The sequence below is a fragment of the Sinohyriopsis cumingii genome, chromosome 15 (genome assembly GCF_028554795.1).
Source record: "Sinohyriopsis cumingii isolate HCF-2022 chromosome 15, ASM2855479v2, whole genome shotgun sequence".
Taxonomy (NCBI): Eukaryota; Metazoa; Mollusca; class Bivalvia; order Unionida; family Unionidae; genus Sinohyriopsis; species Sinohyriopsis cumingii.
The window spans coordinates 60084054-60103947 of record NC_142975.1 but is presented as its reverse complement, the minus strand read 5'-3'; the positions used below and the strand labels follow the sequence as shown (position 1 = coordinate 60103947).

Below are 19894 nucleotides of genomic sequence, written 5' to 3'. Positions count from 1 at the left end.
GACTAGTCCCCTCATAATATAAACTCCCATGAACTATTTAATATAAAGAAACAATAATTATTCTGGAAATTAAATTTTACATGAATTATCCATTCATTTACTTAACAGTCCATTTATTTTCTTACCTTTGTAGAGCATACCGTTGCCATTCCTGTATCGAGTCTAATTTCCTTTTGCAAGCCAACTTTTTTCAATACAGATTTTATCATCGCTTACAAAATGCAAATGAAGAAAAAGCCAGTTTCCTTCATGTGTTTTAATTCTTCCAAAAATTATTAGAGAACGTTACAGTATAATTGGTTCTAAATACATCATGTAAAATGAAATGCAGTTTGAATTAAATGAGTAATAAAATGTTTCTGACTGGCAGTAAAAGAATGCATACGAAAACATGCTCCGGCGATGGGGAGAAAGGTGAATGGGTTGCAAGGAAAAATCTGTAACCACTTTAGAAAAGCAAGCTATGAAAAAAGAATCATAGATGAAAGACTAGGACACCAGAAAATGTGCAGTATACTGAATTTTGCAAAAGAAAGCACAAGAAACTTAAGAATGAAAAACAAACTTGTGACAACTGACGCAAAGGGTACATGACAAACATGTCTTGTTCAAATACTTTTGGCAAGTAATTAATTCTGGCTTTAACAAGAACCTGACATTATTGCTGAATGTTTTGACACAGAATAAAGATGATATGGATGATAAGGTTGTTGTTGTTGTTTTGGGCTTTATGCCATTTTTCAGCACATATACGTTGTGGTCTGTATAACAGTTGGAGGAAGAACTCTGGAAGAAAACCTGGAAGAACCACTCACAGCGAAGCTGCAGGCAAAGTTTTCTCGCATATACCCACACAGGCCAAGACTACAAATCAAAATAAACGTGGAGAGATGGCAGTGATTCAATCACTGGTAAAGACCAACTTTTTTGACCACTGAACCACATGGGGTCACTAATGAAAAGGTATGACAAAGGCGTATTTGGTTTCCTAAATTCAAATTGCAAGATTGATGTACAATCCTGTATATAAGAACCTACAAAATGGATACTTGATTTCAAAAATGAGATATGTTTCAAAGGCAGTTTCACCATAATTTTTTTCTTGTTGAAAATATTAAGCTAAATTCCACAAATTCAAAAACTGAATCATGTCCAAGCCAGAAATAAGATTCAATATTATTAAATTCATCACAACCATAACACTTAAATTAGAACATATGAAAGACACATATGAAAGAACATATGAAAGACATTTATTAATCACAAGTGCAGTCTGAAGTGAAATAAATTACACTTGCAATTTGAAGTTACTGAATAAATTATGCTGACAATTTTAAGTGACCATGAAAATATGTCAGAAGTATGTATATGAACGTTGATGCCAGTTAATCACAGTAAGTTCAGCTTTGATGCTGGTTAACGCATGCAAATAGCAACATCATGAAAGAGAGACACCAAATAAACACGAGAAACAAAACAAAAAACTGATACGATAAAAGCAGAGGAAAATGATTCAACCAAATGGCAAAAGAGAACAAAGGCAGTGCAGTCTGCATAAATCACAGAAAAGAGGCAAATGATAAAAAATTTCTTCAATAACTCTCTTTTAAACTGCCAACCCTAATGAAACTATTTTCAACTGTCAACCCTAACAATTCTGTTATCTACTGTCGATCGAGACTTCACTGGTGAAATTAACATCTTGGGGCTGCATGTACATAGGGTCAGTGAAGATCTCATCATGGAAACTACTGGCATAAAAAGATGAGGGTCAGGCCAAGTCATTGTTGAAAGGTGAAGGTCAATGCAAAGCAGAGTCCATTACAGAGTCACCTGTGATAGATTAAATAAAGACATATTTAAGTCTACAACATGCAGTTAGATGTGATACGATCCAAGTCCATCACAGTCTGTATACTGGCTGGATACATATTTCAATATATATTCATATTTCCATGAGGCATCACACACACACACACACACACACACACACACACACAGAGCATCAAACATGTTGTTACAGTCTAATTCATGCACAAGCAATTCATCACCTAAAAATGTCTAAATCTTAGTATTAGACAAATCTTTTTAGTTCATACAGGTGACCTGTTGCCAGATATACTCGCATACAAGTTGTGTCGAAATGCAAAATATGCAGACCCAGATTTGCCATCACACTGGCAAATATGGGTTTATGCAGCTGTAAGGAGTACTTGGTAGAAGAAACAATAAAGTCCCCAATCTGCTGGCACAATATGTGATGGCAGAACAGGAACAATGTTGTTTGCAATAGGATTCAACTCCAAGCGAGCATACATGGTAGTTTTAAAATGTACACTTTGTTGATTGACATGATTTTGTCACAACTCTTCATCAATTTCCATAACAGTAATTCAAGCACAAATAAATCTGAGTGGTATGTTTTTTTTTTTAAATAGCTAATGATGGTGTTACAACCTAGCAGAAGTAGAGTAATAAAGAGTGAAGATAAAATTTACAAGTTCCTGTCCATATCTTGTCTTCATTTATTTCAGTTTAAAAGAATCCATAGCTGTAAAATATGTTAAAATATTCAATGAGTAAAAATGATATAACAATACATCTGTTACACAAAAGCTTGAGAAATGTGGAAATGAACCTATTAGTATATGCATTTTTAAAAAGAGAGGACAAAATGAATTCCTACGACAAAAGCTTTCCAAAGTATTAAACTAGAAACCTGATCATGGAGTATGGATGCCACACCACAACACCTTGAAATGTACTCACTGCCAAACTTAATTAAGGTATGACAGACAGATGGATTGCAGCATTACTGGTATACTGTTTTTCCACTGGTAGATGCTATTGAACTTTTTCAATACACCATTACTTCAGAGTTTCCATTAGTAAGAAATGTGCAGGAATTCCCAAATAATCGTGTTACAAATTACAAACTGAATAGTAAGAGTATGTTTTCATTTTTCTTGACAAAATCATTAAAAATGTATTACTTTTTATACAAAAACAGTTGTAAATTTGTCACAAATTATGAATATTACAAATATCATTATATTTATGACCCTTAAATCACGTTTTACTTGTGTCGCTTATACTAATGTGACGATCAAATGGGATATTGTGAAAGACTTTATGCCCAAATACAACTTCTGGGTTTAAACAGATTTCATAATTTTTTTATTTACAAGCGTAATTTAACATGTTAAGCATATGTATTATTTTTTAAGATAGTGAATAATCCTAAGCTTTTCAGGAAAACACCTTTTTTTTTTAAAATTTCTAAAATCCACTAAATATTTTCTCATTTATGGTGTTCATGCCTTTTGTGTTTACTGGCCATTTCTGATAAATATCTTGCCTGGGTGTTGGTATCCTAAAGTTTCCCTGCCTATTATATATATATATATATTATAGATAGTAAATTGTAGGCTTCAGTGAAAATGCTTCCAATGTTTATTTATAAGCTCTCAATGTCAGCACAATTTCTACTGTAAGCTTTATCATCCCCCTTTAGTTATAGTATTTAGATCAAAACACTGACAACAATTAACAAACAGTCAGCAAATTCATCTGCTGTAAGGAACTGACCATTTAATGGGACACATGCAATTTTCTTTTGAACTGATTGTTTCTTTTAGCTTAAAACAGTATATCATGGTACACATCACTGTATGTTTAGGATTACAATGATATAGCACATTACAAAAAAAAAAAATTGTGGTACCCAGCTCTAACTGGAACCTATTATTTTTGTGGTAGGACATACAAATTAAAAATTGTAAAAAGTTACATATTTTTCAGCATAAACATAAATGTGCTTTTTCAAAGTGATACCTTCTTTAAAATTCATAGACATATTTGTGTTATGCAAGAGGGAGAGTTATACTGCTGGATTTTCTAGTGAGGGAACACATTATATCTATGAGAAGAAATGAGTGGCATCAATTAACATCATATCCATTTATCTGAGTTGGGTTTTTATATATATATATATATATATATATATATATATATATATATATATATATATATATATATATATATATATATATAGTGCATGATTTCATCTTCATCCATCAAACTACCAGCAGTGACCAATTTTGTGATTACAATATATACTAGCTTATGAGTCCAACTGCAAACTGTACAGACCCAGTAGGCAGATCTGGATCTGTGCAGTTTGTTAGGAGTAATCAATAAAACAAACAACACAGACCCTGATCTGAAGGTGCATTATGCTATGGCAGATCATGATTAATGTTGTTTGCAGTTGGAGTAGACGTATAAGCAAGAATATATGGTACATTTTTATTGTGGATATCAACTTTTTTGTGGTTCACCATAATATGTCAAATTTTGTTGGTAGGTAAACTCACTGATTCTGTATGTCTTTAATAACAAAGAAATCAATGAAAGACTGATCACCCATATATGATATAAAAGATTAAGTAATAAAATGGTCCAGTTTTTGCAAAGTGTGGTTGTTTGTTTTTGGTCATGTAGATATTCTTTAAAATTTTCTGGTAAATATTCATAAGGAATTAACAATATATATTTTAAAGATGTGACCTGATTATTTGGAATCAATTATGTCTATTCAGATGGGGAAAAGAACCTGTTTTCTTTGAGGATGTTTTCTTCTAATTTTTTTGTTTGTTTTGGGTACATTTTTTTTATTGTTTTCCAATTTTAATTTTTGTTTTAATTTTTTTAAAATTAAGGTACAAACTGCATGGGGTAAATAAGAAAAAAAGATCTGACTTCTTTGTAAAGGTTTTCCATGATCACATCTGCAAGAGTACCACAGACATCACATTATATGCCTGCCCCACGTTCAATTGTCCTCTATGTAATAACTGAAATGTTAGTAGAAAAGAACGTTTCTTTTTTCAGTCAGTGACCTTGACATCTGACCTTTTGCTCAAAATATTGATAGGCTACTTACTGCAAGTGCAAGACAGCTGCAATGTTTGATCCAGGTCTGTGACATACAGCTATTGTTATTTTGAAGAAAACATTTTTTCTTCTTCTTTTAGTAACAATAACCTTGACATGTAAACTCAAAATCACTAAGTTTCTTACCTACCCCAAGAGCAAGCCATACTTAAATTCAGAAACTGGAGATGGTAGAGAACTCAAGTTAATGGTTCAACTCAACAGTTATTAAAGTGGGACAGGTACAAGTTGAAGTTATGTGCATTTGCAACATGCACAGTGGAAGGAATGCTAGTATACTTCTATGCTATGATCAAGTACTGCGACTGAATTTTCCTTCCAAGTGGTATCAGGGAAACAATGAATTACCTGAAGCAGACAGCTGATTGAAATGGCTGCCCCCGTGGACTCGAGGAATAAACCTACAAGTCTAAAATGCAAAACATTTGGCCATTTTTTGAAAAACAATGAATTTTGCCAAAGTAGACAATAGTAACTTTTGAATGACCAATATACAAGTAATAAATTATTAAAATCCACACAAAAATGAAAACAGCTAGTTCTGAAGTCATGGAAGAGAAACTGACCATGAGGAGCTAGCAGATTTTTTGATAGGTACACATCTGAATTAAGGCCAAGCTGTATACTCCGCAGACCAAATTACATGTACACCCATCAATCAAATGCCAAAATAACCAAAATAAAAGGAATAAAATATCATCTTAGGTTTTCTTTAAAATAATATGGTATTTTTTTAAACCATGAATACAACCAGTGAGCAAAATCTGATAAAAAATTTTTTTTTGAAAAGTCAAACCTTATGCAAAGTATGCAACTACAGCAGAACCTTACTGTGTAGAGAACTTTTTTCTTTTTTCAGACACAGTGACCTCGTCATATGGACTTGATCAAACAATAGGGTTCTTCCTTACCAAAAGGGCAAGCTATTAGCAAAGTTCAGGTATGTGATGTAGAACTAATATTTATTGTTTGGAGAGCATCTTTTGTCCAAATTTACCTCTGACTCCAAAATTAACAATGCTTTGTATCTGTAGACGGTGAAGAACTTAAGTTATTGTACGGAAACCATTTGTATTCTTCCTCTTTCAGTCACAGTGACCTTTTGGCTTCAAAATAAAAAATTCTTCCTTACCCCAAGTCATCCACAAAGTTTGGTAACTGTAGATGGTGGAGAACTCCGCTTACTGTATGACAAGTTTTTCCTTGTCAGTAACTTTAACAATTGATTTTTTTGACCCTAAAATCAACCAAGTTCTTGATAGGTTCAAGTATATACCAGCCACAAAGATCTGATGACTGCTGATGGTGCTGAACTCTCAATATTCTGTGAAAAACATTTTTCTTCTTTCAGTCAGTGATCATAATCTTTGAGTCATTCCTGCAATCGATCTGGCTCTTCCTAACCAAACATGAAAACCATTCACAAAGTTTGAGAACTAAAGCTGCTTACAACAGAAGTTATAGTCCACAAATGAAACTGGCAACAGACACACCAACAGACATAGTAACATAATACATTACACATCATAGTGGGTGTACAAATACATTCTGATTGTCACCTGAAATTATCTGATTTTATTTCTTTTGCATTTTTCTGCAGAAATAAAACCTTTCAAAATCAATATCTTTCATGGAAAAAAAATTTCATTTTTGGGATCACTTTGCTATTTAGTGTTTATACTATTTATTGTTTTTTTTAAATATTGTGCAAATTTATCTAATGACTATTCTTCCATCTTACATTTTTTTCACTGCACAAGTTAGCCATATTGATTTTATATACATTTTCTAAGTATTTATTTTTCAATTATTTTCTTTAATTATAAACTTTTTATAACTTTTTATTATCATGCCACTTTCCATAATAAAAACCTATATCTACTCAAGGGGTTGGGGATGGGGGAGGGATGAGATTGTTGCCTCCCCATATTCTTTTCTTAACGCTAATGAAATTTACATTAAATACTTGCTTACAAGCCATGTCCAAAAACTGCATACAACATATACCCTGATCTGCCACTGTATAATGTGACAGCAGATATGAGTCCATGAGGTCTGCTCTGCTGATTATCCCTAACAAATTACACAGACCCAGATCTGCTTGTACATTATATGATGGCAGATGTATCTGCAATTTGCAGTTGGCACTAAAACAAATATAAAATTAACCACATACTGTACAGAAAAATCATGGAAATTGTTGTCTATTTTTATCTCATCAATGGAAAGTCAAATGTCTCCATTTCCCCCAGCAGGTTTGCCACATATTTTTCACGCAATTGCTGATGAATTGCAATGACAATGTTGAATTGATAGTGTGCAAAGTAGCTACATAAATTGGAAATTTATTCTGTCACTGACAGACAGTTCTTAATGAGAACATTAAGGACAAAAGCCGATGATATACGAAACTGTCAGACTAGTTAACATAGCATCAAATGCATTTCGTCGAAGACAAAAAAATGTCATGAACAGGAATAAAGAACTTACAATCGTGTATGGTCATGTAATCGGAATCTTGAATACATCAAGATTTTAAATTTCTTTTGTTTCTAGGTAGTTGCCTTCACAAGGTTTCACAATGTAACTATCAGAATATTGTGCAATGATGGAATACAATTTATGAAAAGGTGCTATATTCAAGATTTTTAGTTCCTAATGCAGGTTTGTGTTTTTCAACTCTTAGATTGTTACCATGTCAACTGTAACTCTTCTGAGGAAGCCATCCTGACCTTTTTCATGACAGTGGCACTAAAGCATTACACATAGGACTTCAAATGTGCTGTGGTATGACTCCTTATTTACAAATGAAAGGAAGAAACAAAAAGTAGCAGCTTAGGATTACATTGTAAAATGTTGATTAATGCTCATAAATAACGATCAATATTTAGATGTGTATGGCAAACATATTCTAGGTTCAGATAAACAAATGATCTGGAGAAAAACTGTTCAGGCCAAGGCAGTGAGGGTTCTGTTGATTTCAATGGATATCACACATTTTCTGTCATGGAATAATACTAGCAAAATTCAAAGACCAGAGGCTCTGAAATTTCTTGTCTGGACTTTATTTAAAAAATGACTGATTGTTTACATTATCTAAACATAAACACAAGACATATCATGCATTTACAAAAATGCAAACTAAACAGGCCTGTACAGTATATGCATTGGACACCACAATCGAGTTGAAAACAGCTCACAAGCATATTTTGTACACAGCTTGCAACTGTTACCACTTATTCATTGATCCGTCATGAGAATATAATATACCATACTTTTTCAAACCAACATTATTTTCAATTCAAATGACACATGTAAGACCATAAAACAATTATGAATGCCGCAAAAAAATGTCACCTCTAAAAGTGCAAGTGCACAACAGAAAAGTATCTGCAAACTCAGTCTGAGGAATAATTAGATTTGGGAACCAATATTCTCCTGCATAAAATAAATCTATGCCAAATCCACTGATTATTACATGCAATTTAAACTGCATAAAACACTGATCAACAAAATGTATGGGCTATATGGTATTTGTCTGTGTACAATGCATGTTTGATGGCAAAAAATGTAATCCATATTTTGACATAAAATCCAGCAGCTCAAGGTAAATGTAGCTTAGAATGGGACACACGCTATACACGCTGTTAAACTTCAGTTCAATTTGGTCAAAAAAGTACCGCCTAAACTGCCATTGTATAATATACCAGCAGATCCAAGTCTATGCAATTTGTTAGTACAACAACAAAGACCCTGATCTGCTGGCACATTATGCATGGCAGATCAGGGTCTATGTTGTATGCAGCTGGACCCTATTTGTACACAAGTATAGATGGTACATTCTTCCATTTTTTAATGGCATTGTCAGTAAGAAACAAGACTTTTTTCATATGATGGCCTACACAACGGTAATTCAGTACAAATCAACTTTAGCTTTGCAGGTTATTGTGCAGGTTCTTATAGCAAACTCAGGACCAAATTTAAGGACTTCCCGAAGGCTTGGTATGCTGGCTTGTTTAAATTATCTTACCCAATTTTAAAGTCAATACTTCTTGAGTCCATCTTCCAAGTTACAAAATAAAGTGTGTAAAGTTTATTTCTTGAAATAGAAACATCAACATATACACAATAATGGGACTGTCAACACAAGTTAATGTCATTACTAATTTTCCAGCTGCACGTGTAATTTTGTCAAATCATTGTGATTTCCAGTTGAAAGCTATGTCCTATAAGTACGTTCCAATTCTACAGGGAGTCAAATGTACCAGTTTTTCTTCCAGATTATTTCACTCCTGGACTGTTTCCTTAGATCATTTCCCTACCAAATTTCGACCAAATGGTAAATGTTAGTTGCATTGTGACTGTTGCTATAACTGTGATTTCTCGGGAAGGAGATCTGGTCAAAATATGGATTCTTATCCACTATCTGTTATTTCATGGGAAGGAGATCATGGTAAAAATGTGATTCTGATCCACCAGCTATGATTTCTTGGGAGGGAGATCTGGTCAAAATATGGATTCTGAAGATTCCAAAATGTCTTTGAACAATGTGTATTTTTCAATTCTCATATGCAAGGAAATCCATTATCCCCCAAATTTATCAATTACTCTATGTATGCACTGCACCAGACTTGTCCGTTTTTAACTCTCTATTCAAATTAGAAATTGGAATCTGTGGTCCATTTGCAATTGAATCTGCATCTCCCCATTGTTAAAGCAGTGGGCCAACTTAATGTTTTGTCTATCATTTGAATTGAATGGCTTACTGAGTGACACCTAAACTATGCTTTAAAAGTTAAGTAAATATTTATCACAGTCTGACCTTAAGATAAACTACAGACAGTACCCCCCTCAAACATGTTATTGTTGTAGGGTTTAGCGCCATTTTTCAGCACAGAATAGGCTATATACATGGTGGCCAGTATTATTGGTGGCGGAAGAACCCGGGAAAAACCCCGGAAAGAACCACCGACCCATGAGAAGCTACTGGCAAGCTTTCTCACATACCCACATTAGCCGAACCTCAAACATGTAATGTGTGGTAACACAAATGATTAGAATGATTGTTAACACTAGGTTTTCCCCAAAATTAATTAAACAGGCAAAAATAAAACACTTTATAGTAATAAATCAAATGTTAGCAAAACTCATGGGCATTTACATGGATGTTAATACATATTTAAGAACTTTTACTTGACCTTCACTTTTTGAATTTTCTAGTTTTTTTTTTCAAGACCAGACATCAAATTCAAGGGTTTGAAGATTTGTGTGTTATCTTCAATACTTTAAAAGGATGTCATTTGCAAGTATTTTCACTGATACAGTGTGCAATCTAGCTAAAGCATAACTGGCAACCAATTTTACCCACAGTGCCATGCAATAATTGCCAATTTGTATGAGAATGTCCATATTTTCTGTCATCTTTGATAAACCATACTTCTAAATGAAATTGCAAGTCATTTAACCGAGCCCCTTAACTGCCAGTGTTCATAGTTTTAAATTTTAATTTTTTAAAATTTTGTTTCAGAAAAAGTGTTTGGCAACCTACTTGACTGTGTTGAAACAGGTTTTTTAAATGTTGGTTCTGCAGTTGTCCATGTTGCTTTTTGTAGGCTCTCCTGGGTTATTAACTTCAGTCATAGGGTCAACACACAGTTATGTGCTTAATCTATACCTTGTCCAGGTTGCACGATAACAATATTTCTTATTTTTACTGGCCAAAAAAAAGTTAGACCTAACACTTTGCAACAAATTATGTATTCAGAATTCTTCTACGGACTGAAAGCTAAGAAATGAGCAAAGCTAAAGTAGAGACATTGCCAAATTTGTGTGTTAAGCCAACTGGCCACTATATTATCTTTAATAGAAATATCAAAAATCTGTATGCATAAAAAATAAACATAACCGCTGCAAATGTAAGTATATGTAACACATAAAACGGAAAGCCGATTAACCTCCAAAATTATTCATCTTTGTGTGTCTTGAGTTACATGGCAACAGGTGAAAAAACTTTGGTATTAAAAACAACACTTCTATGAATATTTGAAAATGGGTGTGCATTTCAATCAAAAAACAATTAGGAACATACAAACTCAAATGTTGCATTTAATTTTGCATAACGAGTTGTGGTAATACCTAATTATTTGTATAGTACAATCTTGTTTATTCAAAATGTTACCATCCAAACAGTCAGTTATACAAATATCAATACAAAGAACATGAAAATTTCCAAAATGTGGAGTTGATATGAACACAACTCGTTCATGTTTATCTACCAATACCACCTTGATCTCTGTTTCCTTGTCAACCCATCTCCAACCTTAAGATAAAAGAAAGGCTCTACAATACTTCTTCATTAAGTAAAATTCTTGCCGTTTTCACTTCCAAGTGCCATTTTGTTTAACTTGACAGACAAAATCTCCGGAGTTTTCCTATTTCCACACCACATACAAATATATATACATTTTAAAATCTTCAGAAATTTTCAAAATTTTGAACTTTTCAGTCATATTGCCAAGGGAAAAAACTTATGCCATGAGAAAAATAATGCAACTACTTTAAATAAAATGATGTATGCAAACAAAAACTTGATTAACAACTGTCATGCTCTGCCATATGTAGGAGTTACTGTCAAATAATGCATGTTTATATCAATATTTCTGTTGTATTTGTAACAGAAACACAAGTTTATATCAATATTTCTGTTGTATTTGTAACAGAAACACAAGTTTATATCAATATTTCTGTTGTATGTGTAACAGAAACACAAGTTTATATCAATATTTCTGTTGTATATGTAACAGAAAAATGAGTCAAAATTTAAAGCAATCTGCAGAGTTAAAAGAGCAAATTGACTTAAAAATGTAGATACAGCATCTGGTCAAAATCACAAAATATTTCCTTTCACTTCTATAACTTAATTGTAAAACCAAATAACAGGAGCAATTTAGCAAAAGACTCATTTGTAGAACCTGTCTTTTATTTACCTAGAAAGGAAAAGATCAACCTAACAAGAGTACAATGGATGGCATATTACACGCCTGCCCCAGGCTTAGTACTCCTTAATATAGATAACTGAAATTTTGTTCAGAAAAGTTTTTTCTTTTAGTCAGTGACCTTGATCTTTGACCCCAAAAACCAATACGCTTTTTTCTTGCCCCAAGCACAAGTTACAAAAAAAGTTTGATTCAGGTTTATGAAATCATTTTTCTTCTTTCAAAGCAATATTGACCGTTAATCTGTTGACACCAAAACTTATTATCTACCTTACCGCAAGCACAAGTCATGCAAAATGTTAAGTTTAAGAATGTCATGTAGAACTAATGTTTTGTGCAGAAATTATTTCTCCTTTCAGGTCTTGAACTTGTCCTTTGGACCCAAAATTAATAGGTTCTTTGTTAATCTAAATTCTTTGTTAATCTAAATGCCATCCATTCACATAGTTTGATAGCCACAGATGATGGAGAATTCAAGTTATTGCACAGAAATAATATTTCTTTCAATAACCTTGGTAAGTGATTCCAAAATCAACAGGGTTCTTCCTTGCCCCAAATCTTTGATCTTTTTAACACAGGATCATTAGGGTTTCCCTTGTGCTAAGTGCAAATCATTTACACACAGTTTGGTAACTGCAGATGGTGGACAATTAAGGTTATTGTACAGAAACCAATTTTTTTCAGTCACAGCAACCTTATCCTTTGCACTTCTGACACTAAACTCAGTAGGGTTCTCCACGAGCAAACCATCCACATAAAGTTTTGCAACTGTAGATGATGGATTACTTTAGTTAGATGGATTACTTTAATTAATTACACAGTGACCACTATGTCGAACTTCCACAAACTGGGCTCAACCAAAAACTGATAAGAGACATGAAAGCTGCTATGAGGGTTTAATGAACTTGCAAACATTTGGCCACATCCCCTCTACCCCCAAAATTTGCTGTAAATTATAAATGCATACATATATGCCTGCTATGTGTTTAATATTCCTCTATTTAAGCATGATTGACTAATACAGAATACTGATGGGAATTAAAAACCCAGGTCTTTTGTCAAGGTAAGGTATGCAGTCGAACTAAACTTACTGTGCAGAAAAAATAGTTTTCTTATCAGACTCACCAGGACAATGAATTCTAACCTTTTGACCCCAAAATCTATGGGTTTCTTTCCTATCCTAGTACAAGTCATCTACAACATTTGGTCAAGGAATTTATTCAGAAACATTGACACAGCTCTTTGACTTTACAACCCCAAAAATCATAGGTCTAGATATGTGGCCTAGAATGAAGTTTTTATGCAAAACCATTCTAATTATTTCAGTCAGTCACCATGATTTTTTACCTTTTCTTTAACCCCCAAATCAACAGGGCATTTTTATTACCCTAAATGTAAGCCATCCACATACTTTGGTCATTGTACACAGTTCAATTTTCATTTTCAGCAAGTGACCTTGACCTTGGACCTTCTGACACCAAAATCATTAGGCTTCTAACTTACACCAAGTGGTAGCAATCCATAGTGTTCAGTCCAGCAATGTCATGAAAAAGTAAAGTTTTTGTGCAGAAACCATCTTCTGTATATGTCCTCTGACCTTTTGATCCCATGATTGCTATGCTTCTTTCTAAACCCTAAGTGCAAGTCACCCACTAAGAATAGTCAGGGTCTGTAAATGTAGAACTTAAGTTACTGTGCAGAAACCATTGTTGTGCCTTCAGAGTGACCTTGACCACTTACCTTTTACCCCCTAATTTACAGGCTTCTACCTTGCACCAAGTGCAAGCCATCAACATAGTCTGATCCAAGTGTGTGAGGTAGAAATAATACTATTGTGCAGAAACCACATTTTTCTTCAGTCAGTGACCTCAGCCTTTAACGAGATGTGTGAGGTAGAACTAATGCTATTGCGCAGAAACCATGTCTTTCTTTCAGTCAGTGACCTCAGCTTTGATCTTTTGACCCCAAAAGCGATGGACTTCTTCCTTATCCAAATTCAAGTGATTATTTAAAATAAAGTTTGATAACGGTAGATGGTGCAGAAAGAAAACAGTGAACAGATGGAAATCATAACATGATATGCTGTCTCATGGTGGGAGTATTATCATTCAAGTTTTCAATTACCTGTTTTCCAATCCCAATTTTATTCATTTTCTTTTTCTTTAGCAATTTTTAAATCTAAAGTAGTCAATATAATATGCCTCCAAGAGTTTTTCCAATAATTCACACTTTTTTCTAAAATTTTCCAATCCTGAAATTCATTTTTCTAAATGTTTCCAATCCTGAAAAGAACTTTCATCTTTCCACAAAATCGACATGTCCATAAAACATATACCCAATGGATCAATTTCTTATACCGATAAGGTCTAGAGATGTAGCTACTGACAATAACTCTCTGCATTAGAAGGAGAAAAGAGGGAATTCTGCATTTCTTGGCAGGTTTTATTAATTTATTTGGCACACGTAAAGCTTACCATTTTGAGAGATATATGTATAATGCAGCTGCTCAGAATCACTGACCTGTTTACTTTTAACTGGTTTTGACAGTGCTGTAAATCAACAAAGTACACAAGGGGTGATAAAGACTTCATGCACTCACACCCATTTGCTACAAAAAAATGTTTTGATCAAAATTTCTGATAACAACAAAAAGATACAAAATGGGGTACAAACTAAAATTTGAAATCCATGCATTTCTTTACATAACAAGTGATCTACCTATGATAAATTTTTAAATGATTGTTGCAAAGTAAAAAAAATAATCACCATTAGATGTGCAATTTACATAATGAAAGTGACCTGTGGATTTGATTTTAAACTGGAATATCCATGACAACCCTTTTCACTTCACAACAGGTTACATGGTGTGCATACCATACATACTCACTTTTCTGTTGGGTTCAACTGCAAACAAGATCAACTCTAATCTACTACTGCATAATATGCTGGCAGATCAGGGTCTATGTTGCTTGGTCTACTGATTGCTCCCAATAAACTGCAGAACTCGTATCTTCCAGCCCATTATGCGACTGCAGATCAGTGTGTATGTTGCTTGGTCTACTGGTTGCTCCCAATAAACTGCAGAACTCATATCTTCCAGCCCATTATGCGACTGCAGATTAGTGTCTATGTTGCTTGGTCTACTGGTTGCTCCCAATAAACTCAGAACTCATATCTTACAGCCCATTATGCAACTGCAGATCAGGGTCTATGCAGTTTGCAGCTGGACAGTACTTGTAAGTGAGTATATACAGTACAGTTTGCATACAGATTATTGACAACTGGCCAAAACATGGACACTAGATGCACACATTATTAACCCATGTATCAAGTAAACCTGAGCCTAATTAATAACTGTGTAAAAGCTCAACCTGTCAGGCCAATCTGGTTAAGCTATGAAACTGTCATAAGGAGAAGAGCACCCTGTAAAAAAATCACAAACTGAAAAATTATGTCCATTATTCATCTGTACTTATTGGTCCAGATTCCGCTGCAGTTCTGGTAGAGTAAGCCAGCTCTACAGTAATAATACTAATAATAAATACACACACATACGCTGCATGCAATCGCGAGTTGGGTTGTTCCATTTGGCTGTAAAAGGGCCACACAACACATGATCACATGACATCCACAAAGAACTCACAAGGATTTCCCATTGCCATTCGGAAAGACTGCCGACTCCCACTTAAGTCCGGTGGAACATTGCCCAAATCTCGTCCCACGGTTATGCTATTTTCACTAGGCGCTCCACGCCGTGCACTCGCCACTGTGTCAGTGTCACTACCACTGTTTGCTGGACTAGAAGACTTCTTCCCAGATTTATCTTTCTCTTTCCGACTACCGCCTGATGCCGCACTGCTCCCTACAAAAGACAAGAGCTCTTTTATTACATATCATATGCGAATATACTAAATATATTCATGACATAAATTAAAGAAAAAGTCTATACAATTTTCCACACTTTGTTCTCTGATAGATTTAACTTCATAATGTACATGAAATTGGATAAATGAATACTGATGGAAATGTTCAGTTCAAACTTTGTAATGCCTACTGTTACTTATCTACTTTGCATTCAGCACTGTTATATTGCAAAGGTAAAATATATGAATGAAATAAAAGCACCAAAGTATCTCCATGTGATCTGCCATGTCACAAAGTTGGTTTCTATTCAATGCAGTGCTATATACACTACAGCTAAGAATATTGATGGAATGACATATTATTATAAAATAAACACTTAACTTCAAATAATAACTCAAATTTGCGATGATATTGACGTCTCTAGAATTATCACATGCAAACAAACAAATCATGTCTCATTTGTGATGAACATTGAAGTGTCCAGGTAGTAAGCAAATAGTTATTTGTGTCTGGCACAGAAGCACTAATAATGATTTTCAACATGTAGTATCAGGGAGAGTTTATATGCTAGTCTCAGGTCAAACTTATACATAGCTGCCAACCTTCCAGGCTCACAATTAGTGAAAATAGGGATAAAAAGTTGTGAATTTGGACATGAATTAGTGAAAAATACCATGACAACAACTCCATCCACTCTGTCCACTCCATCCACTGACCGTAAATACTACACTATTTCAAGTTCGCAATATAAACTAAAACACTACATATATGCAGAAATATTTATTTATCAAGACATGATACTGTGGCAGACTTTAACTTCCTCAACTGCTTGATCGTAAATTTGTTTTCTAAACAGTTCAGACTTTTTGCCTGCTGGTTGATCTTGCTAACTAAAATTGCTGGAAATTTTCTGCAGCTAAGGAGGTCCTAAAGTTCATCTTATTTTTCCTCACTAGAGAAAATACTCTTTCTCTGTCACTGTTGCTGTGAGGAATGCACAGGTGCTGCAGCACTTTTGGTTCTCCCAAAGGAATATTTGGAAACGAATTTAGAGTTCGGGAACATTTGTCAGAACAAATGTTTAGCATGGTCTCCAGCTGATAAACGTAGATTATGTTCGACAAGAAAACTCACAAATAATGCTTCAGCGTTGGTAGCCTGCAGGTCTTCCGCCAATGGTTTAAAATATTCCAGAGCTGAAATCTGCGAATTCTTAATTTTTCCAACTTCTACATGGTTTTTTCAACCGACATGCTTCCTCACAACGTCTCTGTGATGGCACACTGAGTGCAAAAGGCATGACGAATATCAGTGTTTAATGGCAGAATGTGCAAACAATTTTTGATATATTCCAAATTAAACTTCACTTTTTGAGTAATACATTTCTTTTTCCTTGGTGGTGAAGACATTTTCAAAATCTTACATGCGATGCTGAACGGTAACTCAAATCAGTGTTGGTGACGCATGTGCGAAGCAAAATTCCGGTTAGGGCCCAGTTTCTCTCAAAAGCATTTGGAGAAGTAATCTTATACATATAGATTAAAATAGGCTAAAATGCTTGCTACCGGGCCAACTGTACAAAATGGCTGGAGATCTACTAATACCGTGAACAGCAGTCCAGGACCGTTTCGGCAACTGCGAATTATCACGACTAGCACTTAACAGGAAATCGGTTATTTTATTAAAGATTTAAAATAATTGAAGTTTGGAGAATTCGTGAATTTTTGGTTTGAGGTGTGGATCTGTGAATCTTTGAAAAAATCATGAAATTCACAACAAATACGTGAGGGTTGGCAGCTATGCTTATAGCCACTGTAATCAAACCAACTTTGCAACACCACTGTCTCTAATGCCAGCAACATTCACTATGAGAAGTGTGTGTGTGTGTCTTGGATTATTAACACACCTTTAAAAAATATTTCAGTCATACTGCTATGAAAATACTGTTCTCTCAAGCAAATTATTATTAAAAATACAAAAACATGTTCTCTTCTGGTGTGGAGATTATATATAAAAACATCATCTACATACTATATGTTATAAATAATATGCAACATGGACTTCTCCTGTCCAGGAAATATAACTGACCACCATTTCATTAACCCAGTCTAACCTATGCTGAAATGGTGCTGTGGCTACAGTATATATTTGCTTATAAGCAAGTCCAGCCGCAAACAATATACACCCCATCAGATCAGGATCTTTGTTCTCAGGGTTAGAAGTAAAATTGCAATTTTAAAATTTGTTAGATTTTTCGAAGGTTTTAAATTTATTTTGAACAAAACAGTTACAAGATTATCTCCATGATGAACATTACATTTATTAAACATCTGATAAAGTATGCTTTGAATTTGCTTCTAAAATGAAAATAAAGTGAGAATTAATAAATAATTGAAATACAAATACCTTCAAAGGCTAAGAAATTCCGGACCACTAAGCTACCTGATTTAATTTTTTTTTAAAAAGCATTTTTTGTGGGGTCAGGGTAGAGACATGCATTTTTTTCTCCTCAAATGTTTATTTTTTTAAAATTTAAGTTTCTTTCAGTGTTTTAGGCTTTTCTTAGGTTTCTAAGGACAAAATGAAATATAGACCCAGGTCAGTGGAGTTGAAATATACTTGTATGCAAGAATTCAGTCTGTTTCTGTTGCTGAAAAGATATGGAATTCATGACCTGGGAAAATGAGGGCCAAATTTTCTGTTCAACAAAAATGAGGCCATCTTTAAAAAAAATCCAACGTAGCATACAAAAGCATGCTCAGGTTTTGCAGTAAAACCATTTTTTTAAATGATATTCATAAATCAGTTGCACTCGTTTTTTTTTGGTCATGATTGAAAATGCACAGCTTATGCTGCCACCCCGGTAGTGATGTCACAGCAGAAGTATTCTTCGACTATTCAAACTATGGTCGGTGATTCTTACCATGGTTTTATATGGGTTCTTCCTGCACCAGTCATTAACAGTCACCCTGTATAGCCTAGCATTGCACTAAAAATTGGCTTAAAAACCAAGCCAGCATCAACAAAAGATGTCTACTCAAATAAACTGTTTAGAATGACCTTTCCGTTAAGTTTCAGTCTGCAGAACGTCATAAAAACAAGGGTACAATGATGAAAAGAAGCAAATAACTTAAACATTTAACAAAAACAACATAGCAAATATAACAGCTACACACCCGAACAGCTGCCTGAATCCCTGGAATCTCTTACACATGCATGCATTCTGTCTACAGGTATTGAGGCTGTATTGCCCACAAAGTTTAGATAAGAGTTAGTGAACTGAGGAAGATTAGGCACATGTTGCTGAGGCTGTTGTTGTTGTTGTTGTTGTTGTTGCTTCTGCTGATGCATATACTCCTGTTTGTCTTTATTTTCCCAAAGCTTGCGAAATTGGGTGTAGGTTTTCATTATACAAGCACAATCAGGTTTTTGGGCTACTGCAAAATAGAACCAAAACAGATGCTGACACAAACAGCAGGCATGCGATTAAACAGAACTAAGACACGAGGACAGCTAAGACTTGAATATTTAAAAAGCAAGAAATATCCCATGCAACCGAGAAAGGATAATTTAAACTACTGCAAAAGTTTTAACAAATCACAAGAAGGGTACACATCACTTGAACCTCTAAAAATTGTCAAAATCATGGGCAAATGCTTTATGACCACATTACACAAAATGTAATATTTTAAGAAAATACCAACCTGTTTGTATTATTCTTGTACATCCTACATTTCTTGCCAACCAAATCTCATAAACAACAGCGTATAAACAGTATGTGCACCATATATACTTGCCTGCAAGTCCATTCCAATTATAAACACTGAAGACCTTGAGCTGCCATTGGATAATGAACAGAAAACTTTGCTATGCATTTTTTTTCAGAGCTATTTGCGAATACAAAATCCTTAACAATGGTTTGCACAAATACTTTGTTTTGAAGCTGTCACCAATCACATTGGCATCACAACGTCTTGCTTTTTTCTAAAAATAAGGTGAGAACAGTATTTATATCATACTTAAAACCATGAAATAAAAAGTGACCTTTCATAACAATGTGAAAATTCATTAATGTGCAG

At 34.2% G+C, this 19894-nt stretch overlaps 1 protein-coding gene across 6 annotated transcripts in view; it reads right to left on the bottom strand.

The window, feature by feature from the left end:
- Positions 1-19894, bottom strand: part of LOC149781891 (segment polarity protein dishevelled homolog DVL-3-like) — a 114817-nt gene that overhangs the window by 15194 nt on the left and 79729 nt on the right. For 3 of the 6 annotated variants that reach the window (XM_089936086.1, XM_089936083.1, XM_089936087.1), the window contains 3 exons: positions 18992-19252; positions 15595-15813; positions 242-1833 (listed from right to left, as the gene is read on the bottom strand). In XM_089936086.1, coding sequence (XP_089792212.1) covers positions 1802-1833; positions 15595-15813; positions 18992-19252 — 512 coding nt within the window. In that variant the 3' untranslated portion in view covers positions 242-1801. Of the gene's footprint in view, positions 1-241; positions 1834-15506; positions 15814-18991; positions 19253-19894 lie in introns of those variants that run through there. The other 3 variants (XM_089936085.1, XM_089936084.1, XM_089936088.1) reach the window with 3 other exon arrangements.